The sequence below is a fragment of the Notothenia rossii genome (genome assembly GCF_949606895.1).
Source record: "Notothenia rossii genome assembly, chromosome: 2".
NCBI lineage: Eukaryota > Metazoa > Chordata > Actinopteri > Perciformes > Nototheniidae > Notothenia > Notothenia rossii.
In genome coordinates, this window is record NC_136904.1 from 13,527,190 (window position 1) to 13,554,032 (window position 26,843).

At 38.2% G+C, this 26,843-nt stretch overlaps 1 protein-coding gene across 1 annotated transcript in view; it reads right to left on the reverse strand.

The window, feature by feature from the left end:
• smyd3 (SET and MYND domain containing 3) overlaps positions 1-25,276 on the reverse strand; it is a 70,145-nt gene extending 44,869 nt beyond the window's left edge. Inside the window, exons 1-5 of the mRNA XM_079666506.1 lie at positions 25,048-25,276; positions 3,491-3,554; positions 3,302-3,409; positions 2,803-2,860; positions 2,440-2,588 (exon numbers count right to left, since the gene is read on the reverse strand). Of these exons, the coding sequence (XP_079522632.1) occupies positions 2,440-2,588; positions 2,803-2,860; positions 3,302-3,409; positions 3,491-3,554; positions 25,048-25,208 (540 nt within the window). The 5' untranslated portion in view covers positions 25,209-25,276. The remainder of the gene's footprint in view (positions 1-2,439; positions 2,589-2,802; positions 2,861-3,301; positions 3,410-3,490; positions 3,555-25,047) is intronic.
• Positions 25,277-26,843: the final 1,567 nt, after the last annotated feature.

The window sequence follows — 26,843 nt, forward strand, 5'->3', positions numbered from 1 at the left end:
TTTTTTTAAGATGTGAAATGACAGCACCTTCTCTCATAAAGAGCTGAAATCGTAAGCACACTCCAAAAAAACAGGTTTTCAGTATTAATACAAGACTGTTATGGCGTGAAATGTACATGGTTTGCCAGATTTTTACATTTTTACACTAAACTCAGCAATTATCTTTTCATAAATGTTGTGTTGAGTTATTTTTGGGTTATTATTATATATTATTTGTACAGCCCATTTCTAAATGCAGTGAAAGTTATTTACAACCAAGTTCCTGCTCCTTTGTAATCTCTCTGTGTGACTACCTCCTCTTTTCTCCCTCCGTCATCTCTCTCTGTTCCCCTCTCCTTCATATAGGAGTAATGCCCCAAATGGCCCTGGACACACACACACACACACACACACACACACACACACACACACACACACACACACACACACACACACACACACACACACACACACACACACACACACACACACACACACACACACACACACACACACACACACACACACACACACACACACACACACACACACACACACACACACACACACACACAGACAGAGAGAGAGAGAGAGATATTACACTCTCTCTCTCTCTCTCTCTCTCTCTAACTTTCTCACTTAACCTCCATAAAACCTAATGCATTATGCAAAATCATGGAGACAAACACAGTATGTGTGTTGGTTTTGAGAAATGAAATTCTCCAGTTCATGCGCTGCTGAAATTCTCCTGTCACATAAATTAAAGTCAAATACAAGACTCAGAGTCCGCTGCAACGCCAGTGATGTTCCCTGTATGTGATGTTCACTGTATAGCTCATTGGTGTCAAAGGAAGTGGTTTATCCTCAGTGGACCTGGGAAAACATTGGTCATGTAAAAGTCTCGTGTTTAGTCTGTCAGTGGCTTTCCAAACTTGCCATGTTAACACACTGATGTTTATCACATATGGCTGACAGGGAATTCCTTTTACATATCTGAGCATCACCAATGATATAAAACCTTAAACCTGTGGTAGACATGAACGAAATATATCCAAAACATCCAATTTATTGAGATAATTTAGTGTGGACTGACTAACTGAAAGACATTTTCAACCCAAAAACCTTATCAAAGGTGGAGTTTAACAATAGTTTTTTGTTAAACTATCTTTGTTTAAAGTTCAAAACTAAGCACTGACATCAAAGTCAAATGCAAATCCTGTTTTGGATATAAAAAAATCATTAGATGACCTAAGCAGATCTGAGTGAGAACATCAATGTCAGGAAGTTTATCGGTGAGTTAAGCGTATTAGCAACATTCATGTTTTATTGAAACACCATTAGCTCAGCCGCCTGACTGCTTCCAATTAGTATTAAAATATACTAATAAAATCATTGTGATGGGAAACAATGCCCACACACACTTTTGTTGGAAACACCTCAGAGCTATAACATCTCAGAGAGGAGTCAGACATCTAACAGATGACAGAGCTAGAGTGAAATCCAGGCAAACACATCCTTGCATACATAATGATTTGCGGTGTAAAGTCTACTGAAGGCAGCTGGTGAGTTTTAACAAAAAAATAAGACTTGAGGTTGTTCTGGGAATACACACACACACACGGACATAATCACAGATGCTGGGGAGATCATAGACATGTGTTGGGGTCCATCGAAACGCAGCAGGGGATGCTAGAAGCAATAAACTGTTGCTTGTGTCTGTCCTTTTTGTGCAAGGGTAAACATGTGTGTACAGCCAAGGTGTGTATGTGTCTACAAACTATATTCAAAAACAAACGTATACATATATATTTATATGTATAATGCAACCTCCAGGTCTGAAAGTGAAACAAATACGCAAGTGCCTTTTAAACTTCATTCTTTCTAACGGCAAATCCACTGGTTGCAAAAAGTCAGGTTCTATAGAAGTCTATGATAAAACAAGCCTACATTTTACTTGTCTTTTTAAATAGATAGACCATTTTCTGATGGCCTCAACTGCTAGATTAAAGGCTCCGTTCATTACATCATGATTCATTTTGTAGATTATATTCCCCTTTAGAGTAAAATAATAATAATAATACATTTGATTTATATAGCACACTTTAAAGACAACGTCATCTCAAGGTGCTTCACAAAGCTATAGAAGCAGGATATAGACGAGAAAGCAGGATATGCTTTACAGCAAGGCTACATTGTCATTGACGATTCACTACAACGGTGTCACTACCACTAAGACAATATCACAGCCTCTATGACAGCATTGTTCAGCATTTATTGTTCTTTAAAACAATCTTAGCGGTAAGTTCACTTCAAACAAGCCTGTTTTATGCTAGCAATACCAGCTAACGAGAGCTGGTCTCACCGGGCCCCGCTCCGTCCCCCAACCTCTGCCCTTATGTCAAAATATGGTCACAGTGATTGGCCAATTCTTATAAACAGTTAATGGTTAAAAACTCCTACCTTTGCAATGAGGCTTAAGGGTTCTTGGCAGGAAGGAGGAAGAGCTGAAGTCACTTCCAGGTCAGATACCTCCTGTTGAAGGTACAGCTCTAACATGGAAGCCAGCTGAGACAGACCCTGTTTCTTCTGCTCCGACATGGAACTCAGGTCTGTCAAAAAATATAAACAATAAAGAAATCATTTGTCTGTGCCTGACAGCCTCTGAGTGCGTCTAGACAGAGATGTGGCTTTGACACTGCCAGACACAGAAACACACTCAACTCTTTCAGTTGCCAACATGTCTGCAGAGAGCTTGCAGGTTTCTGCACAGGCATCAAACTTGTGCAAAACAGACACATATTCCCACAGGAAGGAAAGACTTACGTGATTCATGGTCCTCCAAAGTGAAGAGCTCCTCACTCCTGCTCTGAGATGGATTTAACTAAAAAGAAAAAGGGCATCAGCATGTTACTATAGTTTTTCATCTTTGTTACATATTATGAGCTACTAGAAACATATTGTTGTTTAATTTGTTCAAAAAACATTTGGAAATAATGTCATTACTGGTTCTTAATTATTGTAATTTGTTGTATTTTAGAAGCACAGTTGAAGCAGTTTTTTAAAAAGCAACAGCATTGACTACACTCTAATATATGTTTGTGTATCCAAAGCAATATTGTGACTGCTATATTTTACAACTCTATTACATATCGCACATTTTCCTGACATTGTGCAGCAATATTGAGCTTGGAAGTTTAAACATGACTATCCTGATTTAAAAAGAAAACATCAATAGACAGCCCACCACTACTGACAAAAGGAAAGATATGAATACAACACAAATTGTATCTGTCTTGAACAGGATAAAGCTCTGGAAACATACCAAGCCAAAGATGATTCTTGCAGCGAGACGGACTGAGTCAGTGGGAATTCTGGGTAGAAGGCTCTTCAGACATTTACACTCTCTCTTATGGCCAAGCCATGCTTGTTTCTGCAGAAGAAGAGCATTTCATCAAATGGAGCATACACAAACACACTTTGATACGCGCAACATAATACACACACACTATACCTGGCAAGTGGTGTTGCAGTAGCGAGCCATCTTGCACTGGGAGCACCGCAACAAGGTCTCCTGTCTAGACAGAGTGAAAGAGAACATATTAATTCATTCTGCAGATTGTCAACAGCGTCTCCACAAAGACACAAAAGCTGAATCACTGATATCAAAAACTCTCAAGGCCAAAGGTAGAACATGTTAAACAACTGAATTCATTAGTGAATTAAAATGTTAAATGGATCCAGCACTTTATATTTCTTGAATGACTGATGTCAATCTTTATATGAGTTTGTATTCGACAGTTTGGGAGATATTTAAGCCGCTACACGACCAAACATATTGTCTCAAGCATTCTGTCATGGTCTTGACCTTTTCCATGTAACCTTGTCTTATCCTTTCTATTTACTTTATTAAGTTGACTGTGTGCATCCATTATCTAGTTTATCTACCTACCCATCTTCTTTTAGATTGACTAAGAGCAATACATTAGGTACATTCTCCTCACTGTCACAGCCGGTTAGTATCACAGCACTTCATGTGTGCGCATGTGTGTGTTTGCTGTGTGTGTTAATGTCTGCTTGTGTGTGTGTGTGTGTGTGTGTGTGTGTGTGTGTGTGTGTGTGTGTGTGTGTGTGTGTGTGTGTGTGTGTGTGTGTGTGTGTGTGTGTGTGTGTGTGTGTGTGTGTGTGTGTGTGTGTGTGTGTGTGTGTGTGTGTGTGTGTGTGTGTGTGTGTGTGTGTGTGTGTGTGTGTTTGTGTTTCCTGCCTCCAAGGTCTGCTGTGTTTCTCAGTGACACTGTTGTCCACTCCAGTTTGCCTGTCAGTCTGATAACAAGCCGGAGCATAGCAGTGTCTGTCTGCTTCACGCAGTGTTTGACTGTGTTTCTATACACCGATTGAATGTATATGTATAGATATGTATGTATGGTCACATGTATGTGTATTGAATGTATATATGTATGTTGATATGTATGCATATGTACATGTGTAGACATTTGCTATTTCAAAAAACCCTGTGTACTTTTTCGTTTTTATTTTATTTTGACTAATTTTGTCTGCCATTTCATTTGTCACTTTCGGGTCTCTAAAAATATATGATTTGAAAAACTGTACTTGTACTATAATGTGACCCCAAATAAATAAAGAATAAAAAATAAAAATAAAAACAGAAATGTATCCAGAAGATAACACAAAAATGAAAAAGAGATCATAGCTAAGAGAGAAAATGAGTTAACGATAGATAAACATTTGTTTTGCATAAACACTTATATGCAGACACCCCTAGTTGCAAACAGAAGAAACTTGAGGCTTAAAACGTACTTGAAAAAAACATTTTGGCTTAAGACACAGTTACTTCCTGCACTTCTTCTATACCATTAATAGTAATAACATTTATATGACAAAAGACTGGCAGAAAAATTCAAAAACATTTCACACACAGAAATCAAATCAGGGATGTGGCGATTTCATTGGGTGGGCCAGAGACCACTTGACAAGGACGATGCTACACAAATGAAGTTTTCAAGGCGATAACCTTGGACCTTATCTCTGTATCAACACATTGTTCGGCCTTGGGTTTCCGTACTGCTTGATAATCAGTGCTTTCGAGAGGCAAAGCCTGAAGAATGCTCGGTATCACAACTTTGTTAAACATGCTCATTCTATGTCACTGCAATTCAGATTTACAAGAACCAAAGAGTGGCAAACCAGAATGCTTGGCACTTTGCATTCAATTTTGGGTGTGTGAAGGATTTCTCTGCATTGCTAATGTCATTACAACATTAGATTATAAGCATAGTTGAGTCAGGGGTATCAGAGGAGCCCCGGGCTTGTTTGGCATTAGCTCACAACCAGCAAGAAGTCCCTCTGTGAGGTTTATCATATGATAAGAGAGAGAAAATGATATAATATTCGTAATTAAATCTGACAATGGATGGTGTTATGAGCTTACACAATTAGGTAATGGAGAACATGCGATGATGGATGTAAAGACATTAGCATAGGGCTTATCGTGCTGAATATGTGACATTTGTTTAGATTGGACATACTTATAAATGACATTTTAAGAAGCTTAAAGGCATATCAGACATATATTATGAACACACACACTCAAACAGCGCATTTCTGACAGAAGGCTGTTGCCTGTTAATGTTAGCGTCAGAAGTTAAGTGTTTCATATGATGGTTTATCACTAAGGCACCAGACTGGACTGTTGTATTTGGCTCGTGGCCCTCACAGGCTTCAACGAGTTTCCACACACTGTCCTCTCCGTCTCACCCTTTTAGTTTCTGTGATTTACAGCTTTCCTCTCCCTCCTCCATTACCTGTTCTTACCCTCCTGTTGTTATGCCCCTGTGCCTTATTTGCAATGACCTTTCCAGCCTGAAACCTAATTGTTAATTTATAGTCTCACCTTGAGACGGAGGTACAGGAAAACACAGCTATTCTTGTCACGTTGAGACCCTCCAGAAACAGGAGAGCCACCCACGGTTATAAGAAACACATGCCTGAAGAATGGGACTCAAAGCAATAACAACAGATAGAAGCAGACCAGACGTGAACACGACAGGTTCTGTGCAGCTTCACAGATGAACCGAGAACATAACTCAGACACTACGAGTCGGCGGGTCACATCACGATCTGCCAGCTGCAGGAAGTCCATCCATCTTACACTGACACAGACAGGAAGGCTATACTTTCTGTACGTGTTCCCTGCAGCTTAACTCAGTGGGAAATGTTGCTCCCAGGAAGCAATCTCATGTGGAAAGAGCTCTACTGTGTTCACGTTTATGTCGTTTAGTAGATTTCCATAGCTTCTCTACAATGCTTTATACCTGTCAAAATGTCTTAAAGAGTTATTCCAAGGTTAACATCAACCAAAATAACGGTCACGACAGAATATAATTAATTATATCAAACAGCTAAAATCCTCTCAACTACTGTAATGACTTTAACGTGCATTACCATGTCTGTGGGGATCCGTGCTGAAACACATGTACATGTAAGGTGATAGAAACAACAAATCATTCAAACAAAATGATTTGAATGGTACACAGAAAAGGAAACTACATTCAATAAAGGAAATCCGGTACCGCTTTACAATAAGACTACCCTTATAGAGGGTTTACAAACAGGTTGTAATTCATTTATTAATTAGGTTGTGAACACTTTATAAATCATTAATAAGCTTTTATAAAGACATGAGATAAACAGGGCAACTGTGACCGGTTGTTTGCCAAATAGTGAGCCCACATTTATCTGTACTGCTAAGCCTTGTTAGAAATGGTAGAAACTCATTAATAAATGGGAATGTGTTTTACACTTTACAACAAGGCTCCCATTTGGTAGTTATAAATGTTAGTAACTCGTAAATAAATGGCCATAAAGAGATGCCAAGAAACATCAAGATGGAAGGGGGGGATCAATCAACTCAGTGAACAACAGATACCAAGGATGCTGGCTGATGAAGATGACGAAGTAAGCTAGGTAGCCAATATAAGGCTTAGTCATCTTGCCAAATAGTGAGCCTGTGTTGATGTATGAAAACTATGTTAGAACTGGTTTATAAATGGTTCTTAAATGATTAATAAAGTGTAAACTAATTCATAACCTAATTATAAACCCTTTATTAATCCTTTATTCGGGTAGTCTTATTGTAAAGTGGTACCGGAAATCCCTTGGTTACAGTGTTTAAAATCATGAAGAATCATATATAAGTTAGGATTTAGTTGATCATTATTTTGCGTATAAATGTTAAATCAATATTTATTTCCTTTTTTTTATTATTAGAAAGAGAACAAGTTTTCAGTTTTATCAAAAAGTTATTAATTAAAAAAGAAATTGGAGAAAAAAAGGCATACAGTAGGTTAACAAAGAAATGCTGGCTTGTTATAAATATTATATACATTTATATAATTTACAAAAGGTTTCTGACTGATTGGGACGTGCAAAGTGATGATTTCTGCCACAAGATGATAGAAATTAGATTTTGCCACGCTTATTAAAATGGGGAATCTACCACAGTCCCGTATAGGCGAGGTTGCAAATCTTTGAGCTGGACAGTTTTACGGCAATATCGAGTTAACAGGACTTCTGCATCACTGTGATGAGGAAACTTCATTTGCAGGGTACCTCATTTACTGGATCAGCTAAAAGATCTGACATCCCATATGGTAATTTAATTTGTATCGTTTCTCCAATTCAGTTACCAGGAAATGTAATACATCACAAATATGTACATCTATACCACTGTCATTGCTTATTGAAATAAAATATGGATACACTGAGAGGAGAGAGACACCGGCTCCAATACTGTTACACATAGTTACCAAACCACATTAATGCACAGTTGCACCACAGCAACTGTTGTTATGGTGACTGCCTCCAGGCTGATAAGCTCTCAGCATTTCCAAGGTATCCACTCAAAAAACACACACACACACGCGGCTGTATAGATATCGATTAGATGATTCAGGTATTCCAGAAGGACCGCAAAGGTTATATCTTGGCGAAAAATAATTGAATATTTCTTGTCAGGAAGGGTTGTATGACACTCATGAAAAAAAATATGTTTGCACTTCTGTCCTTGCAAGCGGCAACGTATAATTGTGACACACTTATGTGGATTATTGGCAAAATATATCAACGGGATTTCCAGACCATCTAAACTCTCAAACTATTGCTCCAACGCAACCGAAGCAACCACCAAAACAAAAACACAATTTGTGTTATATCTTGTAGTCCAACATTTCAGCCAAATGTTCTTCTAACTGACTGTGTCTTCCTGTCTTCCTTAATCCTGAAGTAAGCAAACACCCACACACATTCAGTGCATTTCACACACATTACTTCTGGATTCAAATACATGGAGATGACTCTGTTTAGGCCCCCAGGCGATAGCCAACCAGAGTTCAGAACATACGCTGCTACATACTGTACAGTAAATGCATACCCTATGAGACGTACACTGATGCCACCCAAATATAGATGTGGACAAAAACAACAGCGCAAGACGGATCAAAATAAACCGCAAAAGACGTCAAGACATACAGTCCTCCATATAGCCTTCGTCATATTACTGTGTGCAACAGAACCATATTTTGTTCAATAGGAATACTGATTTTCATATCAAGGTTATGATTTCTAGCATTAAGCATAACCGTCTCATCTTTGGCCATGTTTTCTCAAAGTCAACTCTCATGTCAATTTGTCTGTGTGTTTGTACAGACTGAGGGATCAAAATAAGGTTTCCAACAATCCCGAATACAAAATATACAAAAATGTATAACTTCTACAATCAACATTTATACATATGCACACATTAAGATAAAACACAACAATCAATATATACAAAATAACAAGTCACTTCAATATCTTAGGGAATGTACAGAGTGCAAGATTCTCCTTGCCTCTCTTTCCCTCTCTCTTTAGTCCTGCCCCTTTTCTCCCTGTGTCAGATGTTGTGTGCAGTGATGGTCTTCTAGATGGCAGGTCCATAGTGGGTCTGCAGGTCCAGAAGAAAAACTCATGAATAATATTAGACGGCTTTCATTAAGAACATGCACAACATGAATTAAAAAATAGACACATACTCTTTCTCTCTGCAGCCCCTCCTCTTCTCCATGTCAAACTCTCTTAAATGTGTCCTTTTTCTGTCATTCGATCTTTTTTTCTTTTATGCCCTCCTTCACCTCTTTCAAAAACAGTTTAGAGTATCAATACATCATTTAAGTCTTATACCTAAGTGTACCTTTGAGGGTCCCAGCTTCTCCAATGTAAGAAATTAGATACTTTTTTATGTAATATCTTTTGATTTTGATTGGACAAATTAAGCAATCACCCACATGTCACCTTGGGTTCTAGGAGAATGACATGGACATTTTTCTAAATTGTTTAACATTTTATTGACGAAATAACCCACACATTCATAGGCAATGACTATAACCGATATGTGTAGCCTTTATCAGAATCATTAACTATTTCTCTGGACATGACGAGGACACTTATTCTTTCCTTTCTTTGAAATTTAATTTAATTTAATGTAACATGGAGAAGCTTTTATTTTCTTAGAGACAAAAGGCAGGGAGCTCTTAGATTCAACATACTGTATCATCAGTTATTGCAAAGAACATAAATCCTTTTACTTTTATTTTGTATAAATAACTGGTTGCTTTAACATGATGATCTACTAAAAAGGGCTTCAGTGTAGTTTATAAACAATAGTTTTAGAGCAGCAAGGCAAGTCCCTGTTATATGAAACAATCAAATTATACAATTCCTTCTGTGGGTATATTATGTCCAATAGTGTGTATACAGTCAGCATAGGGCTGCTCGATTATGGCAAAAATCATAATCTCAATTATTTGGGTCAATAATTGATATCAAGATTATTAAAAACGATTATCCATTTACTTTTAAAACATCAATTTATTGGAGTAAAATGCTTTGAACAGTATGTTTTAACAGTTGATTGCCCCGAACTTTAAGTATAATTCAACTGAAAAACCAAAAGAAAAAGAAAAAAAAAAAGTAATAAGAAAAAAAAAAACGTTTTATTTCGATTACGTTGTTTTTGTAATCGTTGCAATTAAAGGATTAAAATATGATTAATGGAGCAGCCCTAAGTCAGTGTCAATTTTGTTTTTGTTTTCCTTCTCAAAACAACAGCTGTATGTTTTTTTGACCTTGCAAATTAGCCAATTCTGAAGTTTTTCAAAATGTCAAACATGCAGTCACGATCAACTTCTGGAAAGTAGATTTGTTTCAAAGATAAAGTACTTGAGCAGACAGGAAATCAGGAAGACAAAAACAAAAAAACTGTCCCCAGACAGCAGAGGAAGTGACTGAAAGATGCTGTTTTGTCACATTGAAATGCAGGAGCAGAGATGTGTGTGCACTCACATGTGTGTATTTATGGTCAAATGTGTTAAATCTATGCTATCAGACACCTAATTAGGCCTACCTCAGCATGTCTCTGATGGGGGGGGGGGGGGGTGTGTGTGTGTGTGTGTGTGTGTGTGTGTGTGTGTGTGTGTTTGTGTGTGTAGCATGGTAATTAATTTCCCGCGAGTATTGGATGCTGAGAGAGAGATCTAGCTCCGTGTTCATGTGTGTGTGCGCTTGTGTATGTTAATAATTAGTGGGGTCCTCTTTTCTGGGCTGTCCGGTCGTGCCTGAGTGGATTTTCTCATTTCCAGGCTGAGTGGCCAACGCAGCGTGGTACAACTCACTCCCACGTGACAGGTAATGGTGTGCGAGTATATGTATGGTGAATTACTGATAAATATCAACATAAATCAACTGCAGCATTCCTGATGCTTCAAAATGGTAACTTCTTGTTTCAAAGGCAATCCACACAGAAACCTGTGCCTGGGCTGCTTGAGATCTTTTTATGGGAAAGATCCAACTCCTGCGAAATCCTCATGCAGCAAAGCAAATTCCAGCACAGACTCTCTCTTTGCCAACATTTCTGTGTAAAATGTGAGACAATGCAAGAATTATAATTCAACAAACGAGCTTCCTGAAGGGACACTACTGCCATCTAGAGTTGTGTCTACTCTCTGATAGTCCAGACTAAAACAGCACTGAGACGCTCAGTACGCTGCAGACTCCCAAAGCACAGCTACACATCAACACGTGAGCTTAGTTTAAATGAGTGACTGGCATGTGGAGCTGTGTGTGTGGTTGAGCGTGCGTGTGTGTGTGTGTGTGTGTGTGTGTGTGTGTGTGTGTGTGTGTGTGCGTGCGTGCGTGCCAGCTGTGCAGCGCCGTCCACAGCCATCCTGGAATCCTTGCTGTGCTGTTAATGATTGTTTAGAGGATGATTCATCGACACCTGAGGGGACTCGTATGAGAGAGGCTCCTTATTGCTTTATTATCCTGATGATAAGAGTACATGTGCACACAATTACCGCCTCAGGGGAACATCTACCTTTGAAAACAAATGTTTTCTGAGCAACAAAAAATACAGAATCAGAGGGAAGAAATAACAGTTCGCTTCATAGCAAACAGGTGTATATGGCACGATTTTCCATAGTTCGGGGCTGTACTTTGATTGAAGATATTGTTTCTTCTACGGATGGGACATAAACAAGGATATAATGGTTATATCGTTAAAGTATTGAAGAGCTATTCTCCAATCCTATCGTCTACTACTACTACTACTACTACTACTACTACTACTACTACTGGTAAATAGAATAAACTGGACAAATATGAACACGCAAATAAAAGCATTAAAAGTCAAAAACATAATTAGATTTTGACTGAATTATGCAAGTTGAAAAGAGGATTCATAATCTGAGTAGGCTGCAATAGAGGACTTAATAACTTGGAGTCCTAGAATCAAACAGTAGATCTGACCTTTTCTTTAGTTCTGAGATAAAAGGAGCATGGCTGTACCAATCTTGCCACGTTGATTGAAATGCAAAACAAAAAATCATACAAAAATTCAACTCAGAAATACAAGCACTACACGACACCATAGGATCCAAGGAAATGTCAGAGAACTCCAGGATTGCCATCTGAACCAATAATGACATTTTCTTTCTCATCAATATTTAAATGAAGGGAAGGACCTCATCTGGATTGGTCAAGGACATCAGCGATTCAAATCTTGACCAAATGAGTTCAATGAAAGACAGCAATCAAATGTTAATAACTTTGTCTCGGACGTCTTTTCAGAAAACTATTCATATTCACAAAGGGCTTAAATTACGTTGCACGTTTTCCCTTTAGGTTTTAGACATGAGTGTTTACAAGCAACAGATGCACCGTCTTAGATCAGGGGAATAATGCAGTCCACAGGGAGCTTTTCGCTTTAATCAAAAATCTCCTCGGATCAAACCCTCACACAGATCAACACTGAAGGTTCTGCACTTCTTGGAAAATTACAATGTCTCTAATGATGTTGCTTTTAAGTAAAAAAATACTATCCATCCTCGTGAATGCCGACATTAAAGTAGTTCACAAAACATCTGGTCTTCACAAGGACGGTTAAAAACAACCCATGCAGGGGTTTTACTTGATGAATACTGAGTATTTACACACGAGAGGTTTGTACAGCAAATCACTTGGCTTGCAAAAGATATACAGCTGTGTGTGTGTGTGTGTGTGTGTGTGTGTGTGTGTGTGTGTGTGTGTGTGTGTGTGTGTGTGTGTGTGTGTGTGTTTATTTTCCGACATCAAGATGCTTTGAGACACCTGGGTATCTAACAGCAGGAGGGAGAAGGAGAACCAAGAGGAGGAGGAGGCGGAGAGAAGCAGATGCAAGCAAAATAATCTACATTAGGAATGAGGCTGGGGGAGAGAGGCAGGCGGGACCAAATGTGAATCTAAACACGAAGGTTGGAGAGAGGAGTGAGGAAAAATAAGGAGAATGAACAGAGAAGGAAGGAAAATGGAAGAAGAAGGGAGGAAGACATAGATGTCAGAAGTAGCAGATGGGAGGATAAATCGGGGAAGAGGGAACAAGGAGGAGGGCTGACTCGCCTTTTGAACCATTTCAACCTCCTCCTCTCATCTGCTGCAGCTCCACTTACTGTCGGCTCGTCTAACTGCATCTAAAGTAGTAATCTGTATGCTTCATATACCACTACACTCTTATCAGTGGGTCTGTGTGTGTGTGTGTGTGTGTGTGTGTGTGTGTGTGTGTGTGTGTGTGTGTGTGTGTGTGTGTGTGTGTGTGTGTGTGTGTGTGTGTGTGTGTGTGTTTTGCAAGCAAGAACAAGGAGGGAAGCGGGTGTATGCATGCATAAGCAAAAGATAAAATGCCTGAAAAGTGAATGCAATCATGAGGAGACATACAGCATGTTCCTGAAGATAAAGAGAACTGGGAAAAGAACTGTATTGAAACACAATGCAATGTAGGTATACAAAGTTATGTGGAATGTATGCGCACAAGTATTTAAAAACAGTGAAGAGCTCCCAAAAGGTGGGTCAACTCAAAAAGTGAATCAGATTTTAGATTTGTATTTTATTTATGATCAAATAAGCGCTCTCTGTGGGCTGTTAGGCTAAAACATGTCAATTTATTAAGCAAACGTTTCAAACCGAAGACGTTACAGATTGAATTATCTGTATCTCATTAAATACATTTTCTTCTTAGTGTATATGACCTTACATCTTCACCCTTTTATGTTTGTATTCACATTTATATTATCTAGATCAGTGTTTCTCAAACTTTTTCATACCAAGGACCACTTAACCAATAAAAAAACACTCACGGACCACCTGAAAATGGTACAAACAAGTGGCAACATGTGTGACGTAGGTGTTGCGCTGGGCTATATCATGCAATTGAAAGTGAAACTTAAGCTCGCTCCATTGCGGAGATATTCCCACGAGAGTGCGGAATACTTAAATTTATTTATTTATTTAAAATGTGAAATGTTGCCAATATACTCACGGACCACTAGGGGGCGCTCACGGACCACCCTTTGAGAAGCACTGGTCTAGATCTATTTCAGTAACATCTGTTCAGTTGGTACATTGGCTTGCAATAGGAATAAACCAACAATCGAGAAGAACAAACACAAAATGCATGAGCCAACATTGTCCACACGTTTAATACTTCACTGCTATTTACACACTTGGATCAGTTTTGGGTTTACACTGGAAGAAATGGCTGTGACATCATCTCAGACTCCAACACCTAAAATCTATTGTTGCTTTGTTTTGTACTTTTTGTACAAGTGCAGTTTCCCTGTAGCAGGCAGTAACATCCAGCTGAAATTAGAACAAAACTCTAGAGTCAACAGCCTGTCAATATTTCTTATGTTCTTTGAAATAATGAAGACCCTTTGGAAATGTGTTTATCCAACCTTCAATCAAAAGTTTCCCGCTATAAATAAGAAAAAAGTTTAAGATGTTTTGTTTTTGTTGTGTGGTCCAAAGAGACAGTGAGTGAGAGATTGGTGTCAAATATAAAGACTTCATCTCACACACACACACACACACACACACACACACACACACACACACACACACACAGGGATCTCAGCAGGATTTAAATCGCCAGAGGTCATCAAATAAACAACTGTTAGAGATTCTGACAGACTCACAAAGCGAGAAGGGGGTGAGGAGAGATAATAGAGGAACACATCCAATAAAAAATTGATTTTATTTTATATTCCTCAACATTTCAAGATGTACAAATGCAAAGGAAAGCAGTATTGAAATTATTCTACATTGCCAATTAATTCGAAAATGCAATGTAACATTATCTTTGATGTCAGTTGGGTGTCCCTAAAGTCTTTTTGACAGAGCTCCGTTTATCAGACAGATACATCTCTATATATTTATCTCTAACCATGTCAGTCCTGTTCTGCCCATCTGTCTGATGATCTCACATGCCAGTTGGGTTCTATGGGACTGTTGTTATGGTCAACAGTTTTTAGGTCATTTATATTATATATAATATGCAATTAATATAGTTTATAGTAGAGTATGCCTGTGTTTTCTTGCTAGATTTGCTGGTGGAACACAAAGAAAATAGAAAAGGGGCCAAAGTTGTTGCTAAAGATTATAAGCAGGGCACGTGCTTTGTTAAAGGCAAATTATCTTACATGAGGAATAAAAGAACACTGGCTGCAATCCTCCAAAAAAAATGGCCGGCGTTTCTCGTCAAGCAGTAGGCTGAGGCTCAAAAGGAAAAACTGAAATCCAAGATCATTTTCACATTTTAGATAAAAGTTGTTTATACTGGCATTTCGCATAAATTATGAATGTGTAAATTTCTCCCAACACAGTGACAGGTACATACGTATGTGCATTGTAACTGTGAGGAAGTTCAAGAGAAAGATTGAGGTATAAGAAAGACGACACAGTCTCTGTTGGTCGGACAGATAACACATCAAACACACACACATAGACACACACACATACAAAACACACTTTGATGGGTATTTCTCCGGTTTTGACACACCAAAGAAGAATCTGATGGTGTGTGTGTGTGTGTGTGTGTGTGTGTGTGTGTGTGTGTGTGTGTGTGTGTGTGTGTGTGTGTGTGTGTGTGTGTGTGTGTGTGTGTGTGTGTGTGTGTGTGTGTGTGTGTGTGTGTGTTCCCTCAGCATTTATCAGTCATTACTTAGATACAGCCTTCAAGGCCTGTAATTAACTTCAGCTTTGATGCCCCCCAACCTGCTAATTTCCTGCACGCACACACACACGCAATATAAGCAAACACAAATGCATTCAAACGTGCAAACCTTCAAACACTCACTCATCTCTCTGCTGTTCCTACAGTGAGATACAGGCGCACAAATATATGCACATCCACAGATCTGCACACATTCTTCAACACTCGGTCATGCTGTTAACCTAATTGTGTTCTAGTGAAAACAGAACAACAAACTTCAAATCTCTGAGCCCAATATTTGCCTTTGAGCTGTGCGTGTGCGTGTGCGTGTGTGTTTGTGTGTGTGTGTGTGTCCAATGTTCTACAACTGTTTTTATGACACCAACACATCTCGCGGATCCATCACTGATATCAAATCAATAAGAGATGTGCAAAAGTCATCCTGACAGTGAGGTTGTTGAGCATCGGCCACAAGGCAAGCAGATGTAGCCATGACACTTATTCAATATCTCAAAACATGATCATACTCTACACAACATGGCCTCGGTCTTTCTCCACACACTTTCCTCTATTTACCCGAAGCACATACAACAATAATTGAATTCAGTCGTGGCACAAAGACTTTAATCTACTATTGATTTCTGTTATTAAGAATTCATCTTCCTGTGTGAGAGGTAGAATAGGATTTTTGATATATTTAATAAATGCCCAGTCGTAATGTTTAGGCTTGTAACCATGAGTCCTAACACCGTGTGTGTGAGGTTTTTTCCATCATATTGTAATATTGTAACTGTCAGGCCAGCGTTGCCAAGCCGGGAGTCGTAATGCGTGCCTTCAACAAATGACTATTTCAATTTGATGAATCTGAAGATTATTTTATGGTTCAATCAATTAATTGTCCAGTCAAAAAGTGGTCAGAAAAAGTAGAAAAATGTCACAGCTTCTCAAAGTCCAAGTCTTCAAATGTCTTGTTTTGTAAGTCCAAAAAACCCAATAGAGGTTCAGTCTACATTTTTTAATACAGAATGTTAAATCGTTTAATTAGTTCTCGGATAGATTGATTCGTATCAACAGCAGCTGTTTTTCTGTTAAATTATTTATTCGAAACGATGGGCATCTCTATATTAACAATGCGGGACCTACATTTAGGCATTATGGGAACTTCAGTCTTAACATAGAATAGTTTAACGATTGTTGCCTTCATACAGTAAGTATTCAAAGCTACATGAGAGAAATTGAAACATTAATGTCGTAAAATGTACAAATTCAAACCAAAGAACACGTCTGCTGGCTAATACTAATCATTTTGTCTCACACTATTGTTTTAAAATTTGTTGGAGTCTGTGAAGGTAGCAGCTGAAGAAATAATTTCAAATGACATTGAATAAACAATACTGGCCTGCTGTTGTGTATTTATGTAGCGCAGGGGTGTCCAAACCTTTTTCACCGAGGGCCACATACAGAAACATATAAGAAGGGCTGGGCCACTTATACAGGTGAGGTATATTGCCTCGTAAGTTAAAGGTCCCATGTCATGGCCATTTCTACTGATCAGAATTCCATTGTTGAGGTATACTAGAATAGTTTTATATTGTGCAATTTTCCAAACTCACATTGGTTTCTCATGCAGCATCTCTGTATAGTATGTGTATTCACTCTCTGTCCTAAACGGCTTGTTGGAGCTCCTGGGTGTGGGCTTATCAACACATGAATACTACTGTGTAATATATGTTTACATATATTTAAGAAGTACAATATAAGAAAAGCACAAGTTTCATTTGTGGGCCATATTTCATTATACTTTTTTAATTTGCTGAGGGCCGATTCAAAATGGCGTAGTTTGGACACCCCTGATGTAGTAGCAACAACTGAACTGAAACACATCTATTTATTTTTCCAGGGGTCATCTGCTTTAGTTGCTCTTATTTATCATCTCCCCATTGTTACCAAGGCTTATATACAGTACATTATGTATATAGCCAGTATTTTACCCTTCATTCACCTTGCAAATCAACACATGCTCTCAACTCTCTCACTCTGCTTACAGTCTCATTAAATTCACATACATCTGTTCAGCTAGATGAAGCTGGCTCTGGCTACAATAGAGAAGACAGTAGTGCAGCTATTGAGTAGGGCTGAACGATTAATCGATTTGTAATGACGCGATTATCCAATCGCGAAGCCTGCGATTTTTTTAACTTTTTTTTTTTGTTTTCTTGTGTGTCAGTCATCCACACCAATCAGAAGTGCTGTGCTCCACATGTACCAGCCATTGTTAACCAATCAGAAGTGGCCCATGATAGAAGGTGATAGACAGATTGATCCAATGGCTTCCAATGGAGCTTTCCTAGATGGTTTGGTGAAACAAATCATCTGAGTCAGGTTAGTAATGCTCCATCACATGTTTTACATCTATTACAGGGTGAATCTGAAACTCAAGCTTGACTTTAAAGCAACCCAACGGAGGTTTCATGTAAGTTTAGTTCTTTCACTCGTAGCTCGGGCTTTGGGGGTGCTAGAGACGGGAGCATGTTAATGCGACCTTCCTAGCCGGAGATATGGCCTCATTTTACAATAAACTTCCGTTGGGTCGCTTACAAACAAATATCGCAAATCGTGCAGCCCTACTATTGAGCATCCAGCTGGACAAATATCACGAGCAAATCGGATGAAACAGAGGAAGAAATCCTCACAAGGAGGCAGAGAAAGGCTACACTGCACATCTTTGCTACATCCAGAGTGTCTGTACAGAAGGAGTGGCAGACACGGAAAGCTCCATCAAAGTTCATTTAATTTTATATTTAAACAATATTATGATAGCATTTTTTTTTATTGATATCTATAAGGAAAAGTATTGTACCACATATGAGTGAATGGGAAGTCCAATAACAGCCTGTCCTCCAAAAAACGACCAAATAGGTTGATGGTTCAGCAGCTTATTACGACCTATAGTCACGTTTAGCACCTCTAGTGGTCGTGTAAGAAACAACAATTTAGTTTAGTTTGGCCATTAAAATGTTTTTTATTTGATTTCTAGGGAGAAGTGTATATTGTACTTTTAGAATCCACGTCCAGTGGATGTGTGATCTATAGTTTGATTGATATTACGAAGATGATTTTACGTCTCGTCTAGGAGAACGTGTATATACTACGTCTTTCCCCCTAATCATTTCTATTGACGGCAGCGTCCATGTAAAGTTGGCGTCAACCCTCACGGGGTGAAAACAGTATTTCCGGTCTCAAAGTTTTCATAATAAAACCGTATTCCCCTCACTGTACAATGATTTTGCAGTGATATCTGCAGTACTCATCCACTAAAAAAACATCAGTTTATCCTTGTTAATTACACAACATTGATTGGTTTAAATTGTGTACAATGCTTTTGTGTTTTTCCCCTTCAACTCGGAGAAACAAATAGTTTTTTCTGAGTTTAGGATGGCCGAAGACACTACACTACCCACAATCCTCAGCTATCGTTTGGGACTACAACATCCGGTTTGCTTGACAAACCCCGTGATTAGTCCTCAAGCTCTCTGATTGGATGTTGGAGTGGCAGTGCGCCAAGGTTACGCCGAGGGTCAAACAGCTCTTTGAAATGGAATGAAACTATGGCAGACTATCCAAAACTGGACTCGAACGGGTCCAGTCCGAGTCCCGGTCCCCCTGTTTATTGATCCCAAGTTGGCAAATGTTTTTGTTACTGCTGCAATTTATTGTTACTTTGTAATTCTACTCCACTACAATTCAGAGGTTAACCTGGTATTTTTACTCTACTACATTTATTTGAGTTACTTTGCAGATTCTGATTAATGATGTGAAATATAAACAACCCTTAAATCAGACTTTAGTTACACCTGAGTAAAATTCAGGGAAGGTGATTGTTAAGTGCCAAAATAAACTATGCAATATAGTAGAAGTTAAGTACTTTGTCATGCTTAATATTTATCTCTAGATACCCCCAAAGCTTTTTTCTTATTCAAAAGAAGACCTTAACTTAAAGTATTCTTTAATGTTTGAATAAAGCCTTAGTTTGTCTGTTTTGCACATCCTCCTATTAATATCTTTGGACGTCCTCCACTAGCTGTTTTATTGTAGAGATCACTACAGTATCTTCTTGATATTTTCTATTCTATATTTCTATCATTGATCTTCTACTTTCCCCCTATTTTGTATCTAGGCTACTCTTAATATTTTTATTTTTTTATCAAATATAACATATTCAACAAAAAAATGCAATAACGTGCTTTAACCACTAGGCGGTGCGGGTTAAAAAACTGTCAAGTTTACAGTGTTAACACAATCAATTATACTTTCCAGTATAATTTTGCAGTTTAGTTTATGACGGATTTTGTTATCCACACATACAGTGGGGCAAAAAAGTATTTAGTCAGCCACCAATTGTGCAAGTTCTCCCACTTAAAAAGATGAGAGAGGCCTGCAATTTTCATCCTAGGTATACCTCAACTTTGAGAGACAAAATGAGAAAAAAAAATCCAGAAAATCACATTGTCTGATTTTGAAGACTTTATTTGCAAATTATGGTGGAAAATAAGTATTTGGTCAATAACAAAAGTTCAGTTCTAGTTGAGTTTTTACCAAAAAGTTATATTTTGGTTTCATCTGACCATATGACATTCTCCCAATCCTCTTCTGGATCATCTAAATGCTCTCTAGCAAACTTCAGATGGGCCTGGACATGTACTGGCTTAAGCAGGGGGACACGTCTGGCACTGCAGGATTTGAGTCCCTGGCGGCGTAGTGTGTTACTGATGGTAGCCTTTGTTACTTTGGTCCCAGCTCTCTGCAGCTCATTGACTAGGTCCCCCCGTGTGGTTATGGGATTTTTGCTCACCGTTCTTGTGATCATTTTGACCCCACAGGGTGAGGTCTTGCGTGGAGCCTCAGATCGAGGGAGATTTTTCAGTGGTCTTGTATGTCTTCCATTTTCTAATAATTACTCTCACAGTTGATTTCTTCACGCCAAGCTGCTTACCTATTGCAGATTCAGTCTTCCCAGCCTGGTGCAGGTCTACAATTGTGTTTCTGGTGTCCTTTGACAGCTCTTTGGTGTTGGCCATAGTGGAGTTTGGAGTGTGACTGTTTGAGGTTGTGGACAGGTGTCTTTTATACTGATAACGAGTTCAAACAGGTGCCATTAATACAGTTAACAAGTGGAGGACAGAGGAGGCTCTTAAAGAAGAAGTTACAGGTCTGTGAGAGCCAGAAATCTTGTTTGTTTGTCGGTGACCAAATACTTATTTTCCACCATAATTTGCAAATAAATTCTTTAAAAAATCAGACAATGTGATTTTCTTTTCTCATTTTGTCTCTCATAGTTGAGGTATACCTAGGATGAAAATTACAGGGCTCTCTCATCTTTTTAAGTGGGAGAACTTGCACAATTGGTGGCTGACTAAATACTTTTTTGCCACTGTATATTGTTTTGATATTTGTAACACCAAACCGACAGAAAATATGGTCTTAACATGACCCAGTGGTCTAGTTAATAAAACATAGTAATATCAAACATAATATTACTATTTACTTTATTGTGCAATTAAAAAAGAACGGTAAAGAAAAATACAGTTTCATTCTCTCGATTTGAAGCTTATGCATTGTACCATGAACCTGTATAGACCTGTAACAGTCAACTGGTGAGGAGTTGGAAAGGTGAAGATGTTACAAATAACACACGGCATACAATGCCATAATAACTTTGTATTATTAGTGTAGGACACTTATGTATGTATAACATCTGAAGATGTGTAGTTTTATTCATGTGTTCACATCATTTTACAGGATATTGCTATAGTATTTCAAATATTGTAGTTCTACACATTAATATCTGATTTGTAAAACATCACAGACAGAAAGGTATATCCGTCATTTAACGGTAAGCTATTTAAATTGTGAATCCATAGATGTGTCTCCCATCACCCAAAACCCCTGACTATTCTCTCAACTCAGTATTTACATTCTTATATTCAAAGAAAATCAGTAATATCTTTAAAAACTTTTCTATCCGCTGTGCACCGTTGTGGTGTAAATGTAACCTATCTACCAATTGGATCAAATATAAAATTTGACCGAATTACTATTGATACTGCAAGGAGACGTATTGTCTGAAGAGAATTTGAAGATGTTGTTTAATTGCTGATATATTTATGATCCAACTCACATATTCAGTTTCGGGGGCAGTTCTTCCAGTTTGCCCAAAGGTCTTCTAATCAGGGCTCTATAAATACAGAACTACGGCAGATGTGTAATATTTATTTCAGCCGAACCGTGTATAACAATGCCGTTATGTGATGACTTCCAAAGAGAACAGCAAGCAAACACGGAATAAAGTATTATTATTTTATTTACTTTTTCATGTTTTCGGATTTCATATCGCATAAACACCATATCCCAACATGCATTGCGACTAAAACATCCAATCACCAAGCTTGATCGATAGCTGAGGATTATGGGTAGGTACATGTTTTAGCATCAAAACCTGAAAAACGAAACGTGTCTTTCAGAATCGAAAGGGAAAAATGACAAAAGTATTGTACACAATTTAAACCAATCAATGTTGTGTAATTAAAGGATAAACTGATGTGTTTTAGGGGATGAGTACGGCAGATATCACTGTAAAATCATTTGACAGAGAGGGGAATACGGTTTTATCATGAAAACTTCGAGACCGGAAATACTGTTTTCACCCTATGAGGGTTAACGCTAACTTTACATTGACATGCCGTCAACAGAAATTAACAGGGGGAAAGACGTAGTATATACACGTTCTCCTGGCGAGACCTCAAATTATCTTCGTAATATCTATCAAACTATAGATCCTACACATCCACTGGACGTAGATTCTAAAAGTACAATATACACTTGCTAGAAATGTAATCAAAAAGCATTTTAATGGCCAAACTATCCTATGATTTAGGATTTTCCAGAGAGGGTTATTTTTTGGAATATAGGACCAACCGGAGTGTTTGCAGTCAACGGGAGCACTAGAGGTCGAAAACGTTCAAACGTGATTATAGGTCGTAATAAGCTGGTGAACAATCAACCTATTTGGTCGTATGAGTTGGAGGACTTAATTAGGGATGCACCGAATATTCGGCCGCCGAAAATTATCGGCCGAAAGGGCCTTTAGCACCGAAAAAAATATCACCAAATGTCAGGGAACAGGGTTACGTTGGTAAACTAACGTGTTGTTGTGATGACGTAATCAAAACGCGGCGACAAGCACGGCGCGCGACCATGCTCGCGGCTGGCTCACAGCCAACATGTCTGGCGCTTGGAGATATTTAAAAATATCAGAGAAAGAGGCGCAGATTGCGATTTGTAAAACGTGTTCAGCTGACATTTCTCGAGGGGGTGTAACTGCAAAGACTTTCACCACTTCAGGATTACTCCACCACTTGAAATCAAAACACCCGGACAAATATGCGGAGTAAGATCAAATCACAAGCACTGACAGCGGGAGACTGTTCAGCGCTGCCTCTCATGTGCTTGATGAGAAGAGGAACAGACTTATGGCTGATAAAGCAGAGAAGCTAATGTTCATTAAAAAGAACCTCCCACTTTTCCTTAATAAGTAGACAAGGCTGGCTTATCATAAGCTTATCTAGTTCTCCATGTCTACTATATACCCACTTTCCTGAACAATTTTCATTGTGAGTTATAATTCACCATCTCAGGTTATCATTAGGGGGAAATGACAGCAGCACAGTGTTCAATATTTTGTACTTTCGGTATCTAAATGATACAATGTTGTTTACATTGCTCATGAGGACAGACCACCTTATTTGCAGATTCTTGAAATTGTAATTTAATTTGTAATTGATTGTGGACTTTGCATCCAGTTTTCACTTTATGTATCTTTATACAATGTTTACTACTTTTTATTATGAGGACAGACATCCTTATTTACAGATTCTTGAAATTGAATTGTAATTTCATTTGTAAATAGTTACATTCATGTGGATTTATCCAGTTTGCACATTTGTATGCATGCACTTATAGGTGCATTTGTTGTTGTTGAAGGCCTGGCTGTTACAGTCTTTATTTACTCTATTTTGTTGTAGGCCTACTGGCCTAGATGTTTATGCAGTTTTAAAGCACTTTGACTTTGTTCTGAATGCACTTTGTTGTAGTTATCCTACAGAGAAAATAAAAAGGACTTGACTTGGAATTAATGTACTGTATGCATTCAGAAGTGCTGAATAAATGTTTTATGGACCCATAATAGTGATTATTATTTAAGTTAAGTTTTGCCATAATCATGTATTTTTCCATAATCAGGCAGCTGAACAACATTGGTAAAAAATGTATACATTATATATACATATATATTTCTATTAATCATTTTCGGCCTTTCGACTTTCGGTTTTCGGCCAACCGTTTCCTATTTTCGGTATCGGTTTCGGCCAAGAATTTCCCATTCGGTGAACCCCTAGACTTAATATAAGATAAATGAAATACCAGACAAATGAAGTGAAGCCCTGGTCAGTAGTTTGCAAATTAGTATTAGGCTGCTTAATACAAACCAGAAAGATGACACAAAAGCGTGGAATATATGGCAAAACCTCTCAAAGCAAAATACATTAAACCAGAACATGCAACCCATTCATGGCTAATATTTCTTAAAAATAAATTTTAACAAAGGGCCCTTCTTCAAGAAAAGGTCTCAAAATCAGGTTATAAAGCAGGACCTAGCTGAAGACCTATATCAGTAAATAATATGCTTTAATTAGTAGTGTGTATAGTATAACCAAACAATGTAAGAATAAGACATACTATTACTACTGCCCTCTCACCCAGCTCTTGTACATGGCATGTTTTCCCCAGAGCTATCCCAACATTAATTTTGATGACGTTCAATTTCAAATAGAGAAACTTTACCATAAAACGCCTGCCACTCAGCTCAAGCTCTTTACAACAAAGGTCTGCATGTTTTCGACTGTAATCATGATATTTACAGAGTTATTTGACTCTTAATTTTGTATTATTACATCGTTATGTCAGCCCTTAAGCCTTTGAATAATTATCTGCACACCACATAGCATTATGGTGTCACTTCGGCCTCATTTGAAACCATGAAAGAGCAATAGTGCCATCTAGTGATCGGTTTAAGAAATTAGTGGCATCTACCAGAGTGTCAAGGTTTTATAATTTTGGTTTTGAGAAGCGAGAAATTAAAAACAAACACTTGAATGGCCTCCTGATATAAGCCGTATGCAAACATACATATGTACCGACATATACATGTTTGATGCAGACCAAAGAGTATGGTACACAGAAAAATTGGCACAGAAAAGTGAAAATATCAAACGACATGTGCGGTATAAATCTACTTTCTCTATTCAGAAATGAGTCAGGAACATGTGCTTATTCACCAAACTGCCTTCAAACCACCAGCTCTAATGTAGCATACGTCTACTATTAAACACCGAGCAGCTTTTAATGGTAAACGCAGGATGTTGGTGACTCAGAGGACTCACCGGGAGAAGCAGTGGTGGCAGACATGTCTGGACAGCTTGTTGGACACACAGCAGGCCAGCGGCTCTGCAGAGTGAACCAGCTCTCCCCTCTGGATCCTGGCTGCAGCCCGCAGACCGTCCCCCTTTCCCGGGCTCACGAAACGCTCCAGCTTCGGTGCCATTGCCGAGTTTCCCTCCACGTGAAGCGAGCACTCTGTTTACATCCGTAACGGAGAGGAGCGTGATGACGTCACAAAAACGTGCGAATCTTTGCCTTCCATCAATGCACTTTAGTTTCAAATATTGTTATTGAGAAGAAGCATACAAGAAGTGTAAGCAATACTACAGACTTCTTTAGGGTGGAAATCATGCTTCTTTTTTTCAACATAAAAGATAGAAAGAACAGCCAACAACAAATAATAAAGAAAAAACATAGCATGAAAGTAATACCATACTTAATGACATACATAATCATCCTGGGAAAGAACATAAAAAATAGTATATAAATACATAAATAAATAAACTTACTTATTGATTGTTGTCAAATTTTATTTTGGGGGAAAAAATGTTTTTTTGGTTGTTCTTTAGAACTAGCCCAATCCCTGAAAAAGAGCCAAATTAGACCAGGCCGAATGTGGGAATGGTGCCTAAAAAGCCCATAACTTGAGAATGACAACTCTTTCCCTCTTCAGATTTGCTAAGGTATGAACCAGGTGGTTGTCATCACCAAATAGTCAGACACTTATTTAACTAAAAAAATACTGAATTATAGTCCTGTAAACTTAGCTTTAGTTTAGACGGAAATTGTACTTTTTTGTGATAGGAACATAGGACTCCATCACTTTTCTCTCATTTATCAGAAAAACAGAAATCCTTAAAAAATATACCATTACTGAATTGTCTAGGGTGCTATTGAACACTATCCAGTAGTTGTATGGAAATATCTGGTACAGTTCTATTTCAAATGAGATTTCTTTAGACATAGGCCTACCTCTTCTCTGATACAGTCACATTCCGAATGGGGGATAAGTGGCACAATAGCCTATAAGTTAAGAATGCTTACTCTGATTGTCATCATATTTGGAGAGGGAAATACCAGGTGGCTGAACTACATCACCAAATAGTCAGAATAAGAGTAACCCAATACAATAAAGTGTATTAGTTCTAAATTGCAAGCCTCTAAAACATAGGTGTAAATAGTACGGTTGTATTGAAACTGGAACCTTAATTGAAAATACAGAATACAAATCATCAAATAATTCTGTGAGAGGTCAGGTATAATATAGATACTAGAATATAATGTTAAATGTCAGGTTCCTCAGAAACGTTAAGGGACACATTTTGACATTCTGCACAGCATGGTGCAGAACCCCGTACAGGGAAGGCCAACAGAGAGGCTCTGGCACTTTCCACTCACTCCACACTTTGCATCTTTGCAATACAAGTGAGTAATGTCTCTCACTTCTGTAGGTGCTGTTTTTTTTTTAAATAGCACTGGTTGAAGGGCCCCATCTCTGACAATCCACCCCTTGCCAACAGGACTCCATAACAAGGGTTTGGGTTTTAATAGATATAATCTCTCTATATGGCGCTGCTTCATACTATTGGAGTAAGTCGGCATGCTAAAAATCACTCCTGAAGAAATCACTATTTTTGGTCAACTTTTGTAAGGTAACCATATCCTTTTTGACATATTTTAGTGTCAGAGCACTTACTGAACATAATTAGATAACTTGATGAACAAAACATTTTTGTAACAAGGCTGTAATTATTTTTTGGAAAATATGCTCAACCAACCTGTCGAATTGGCCTTCATA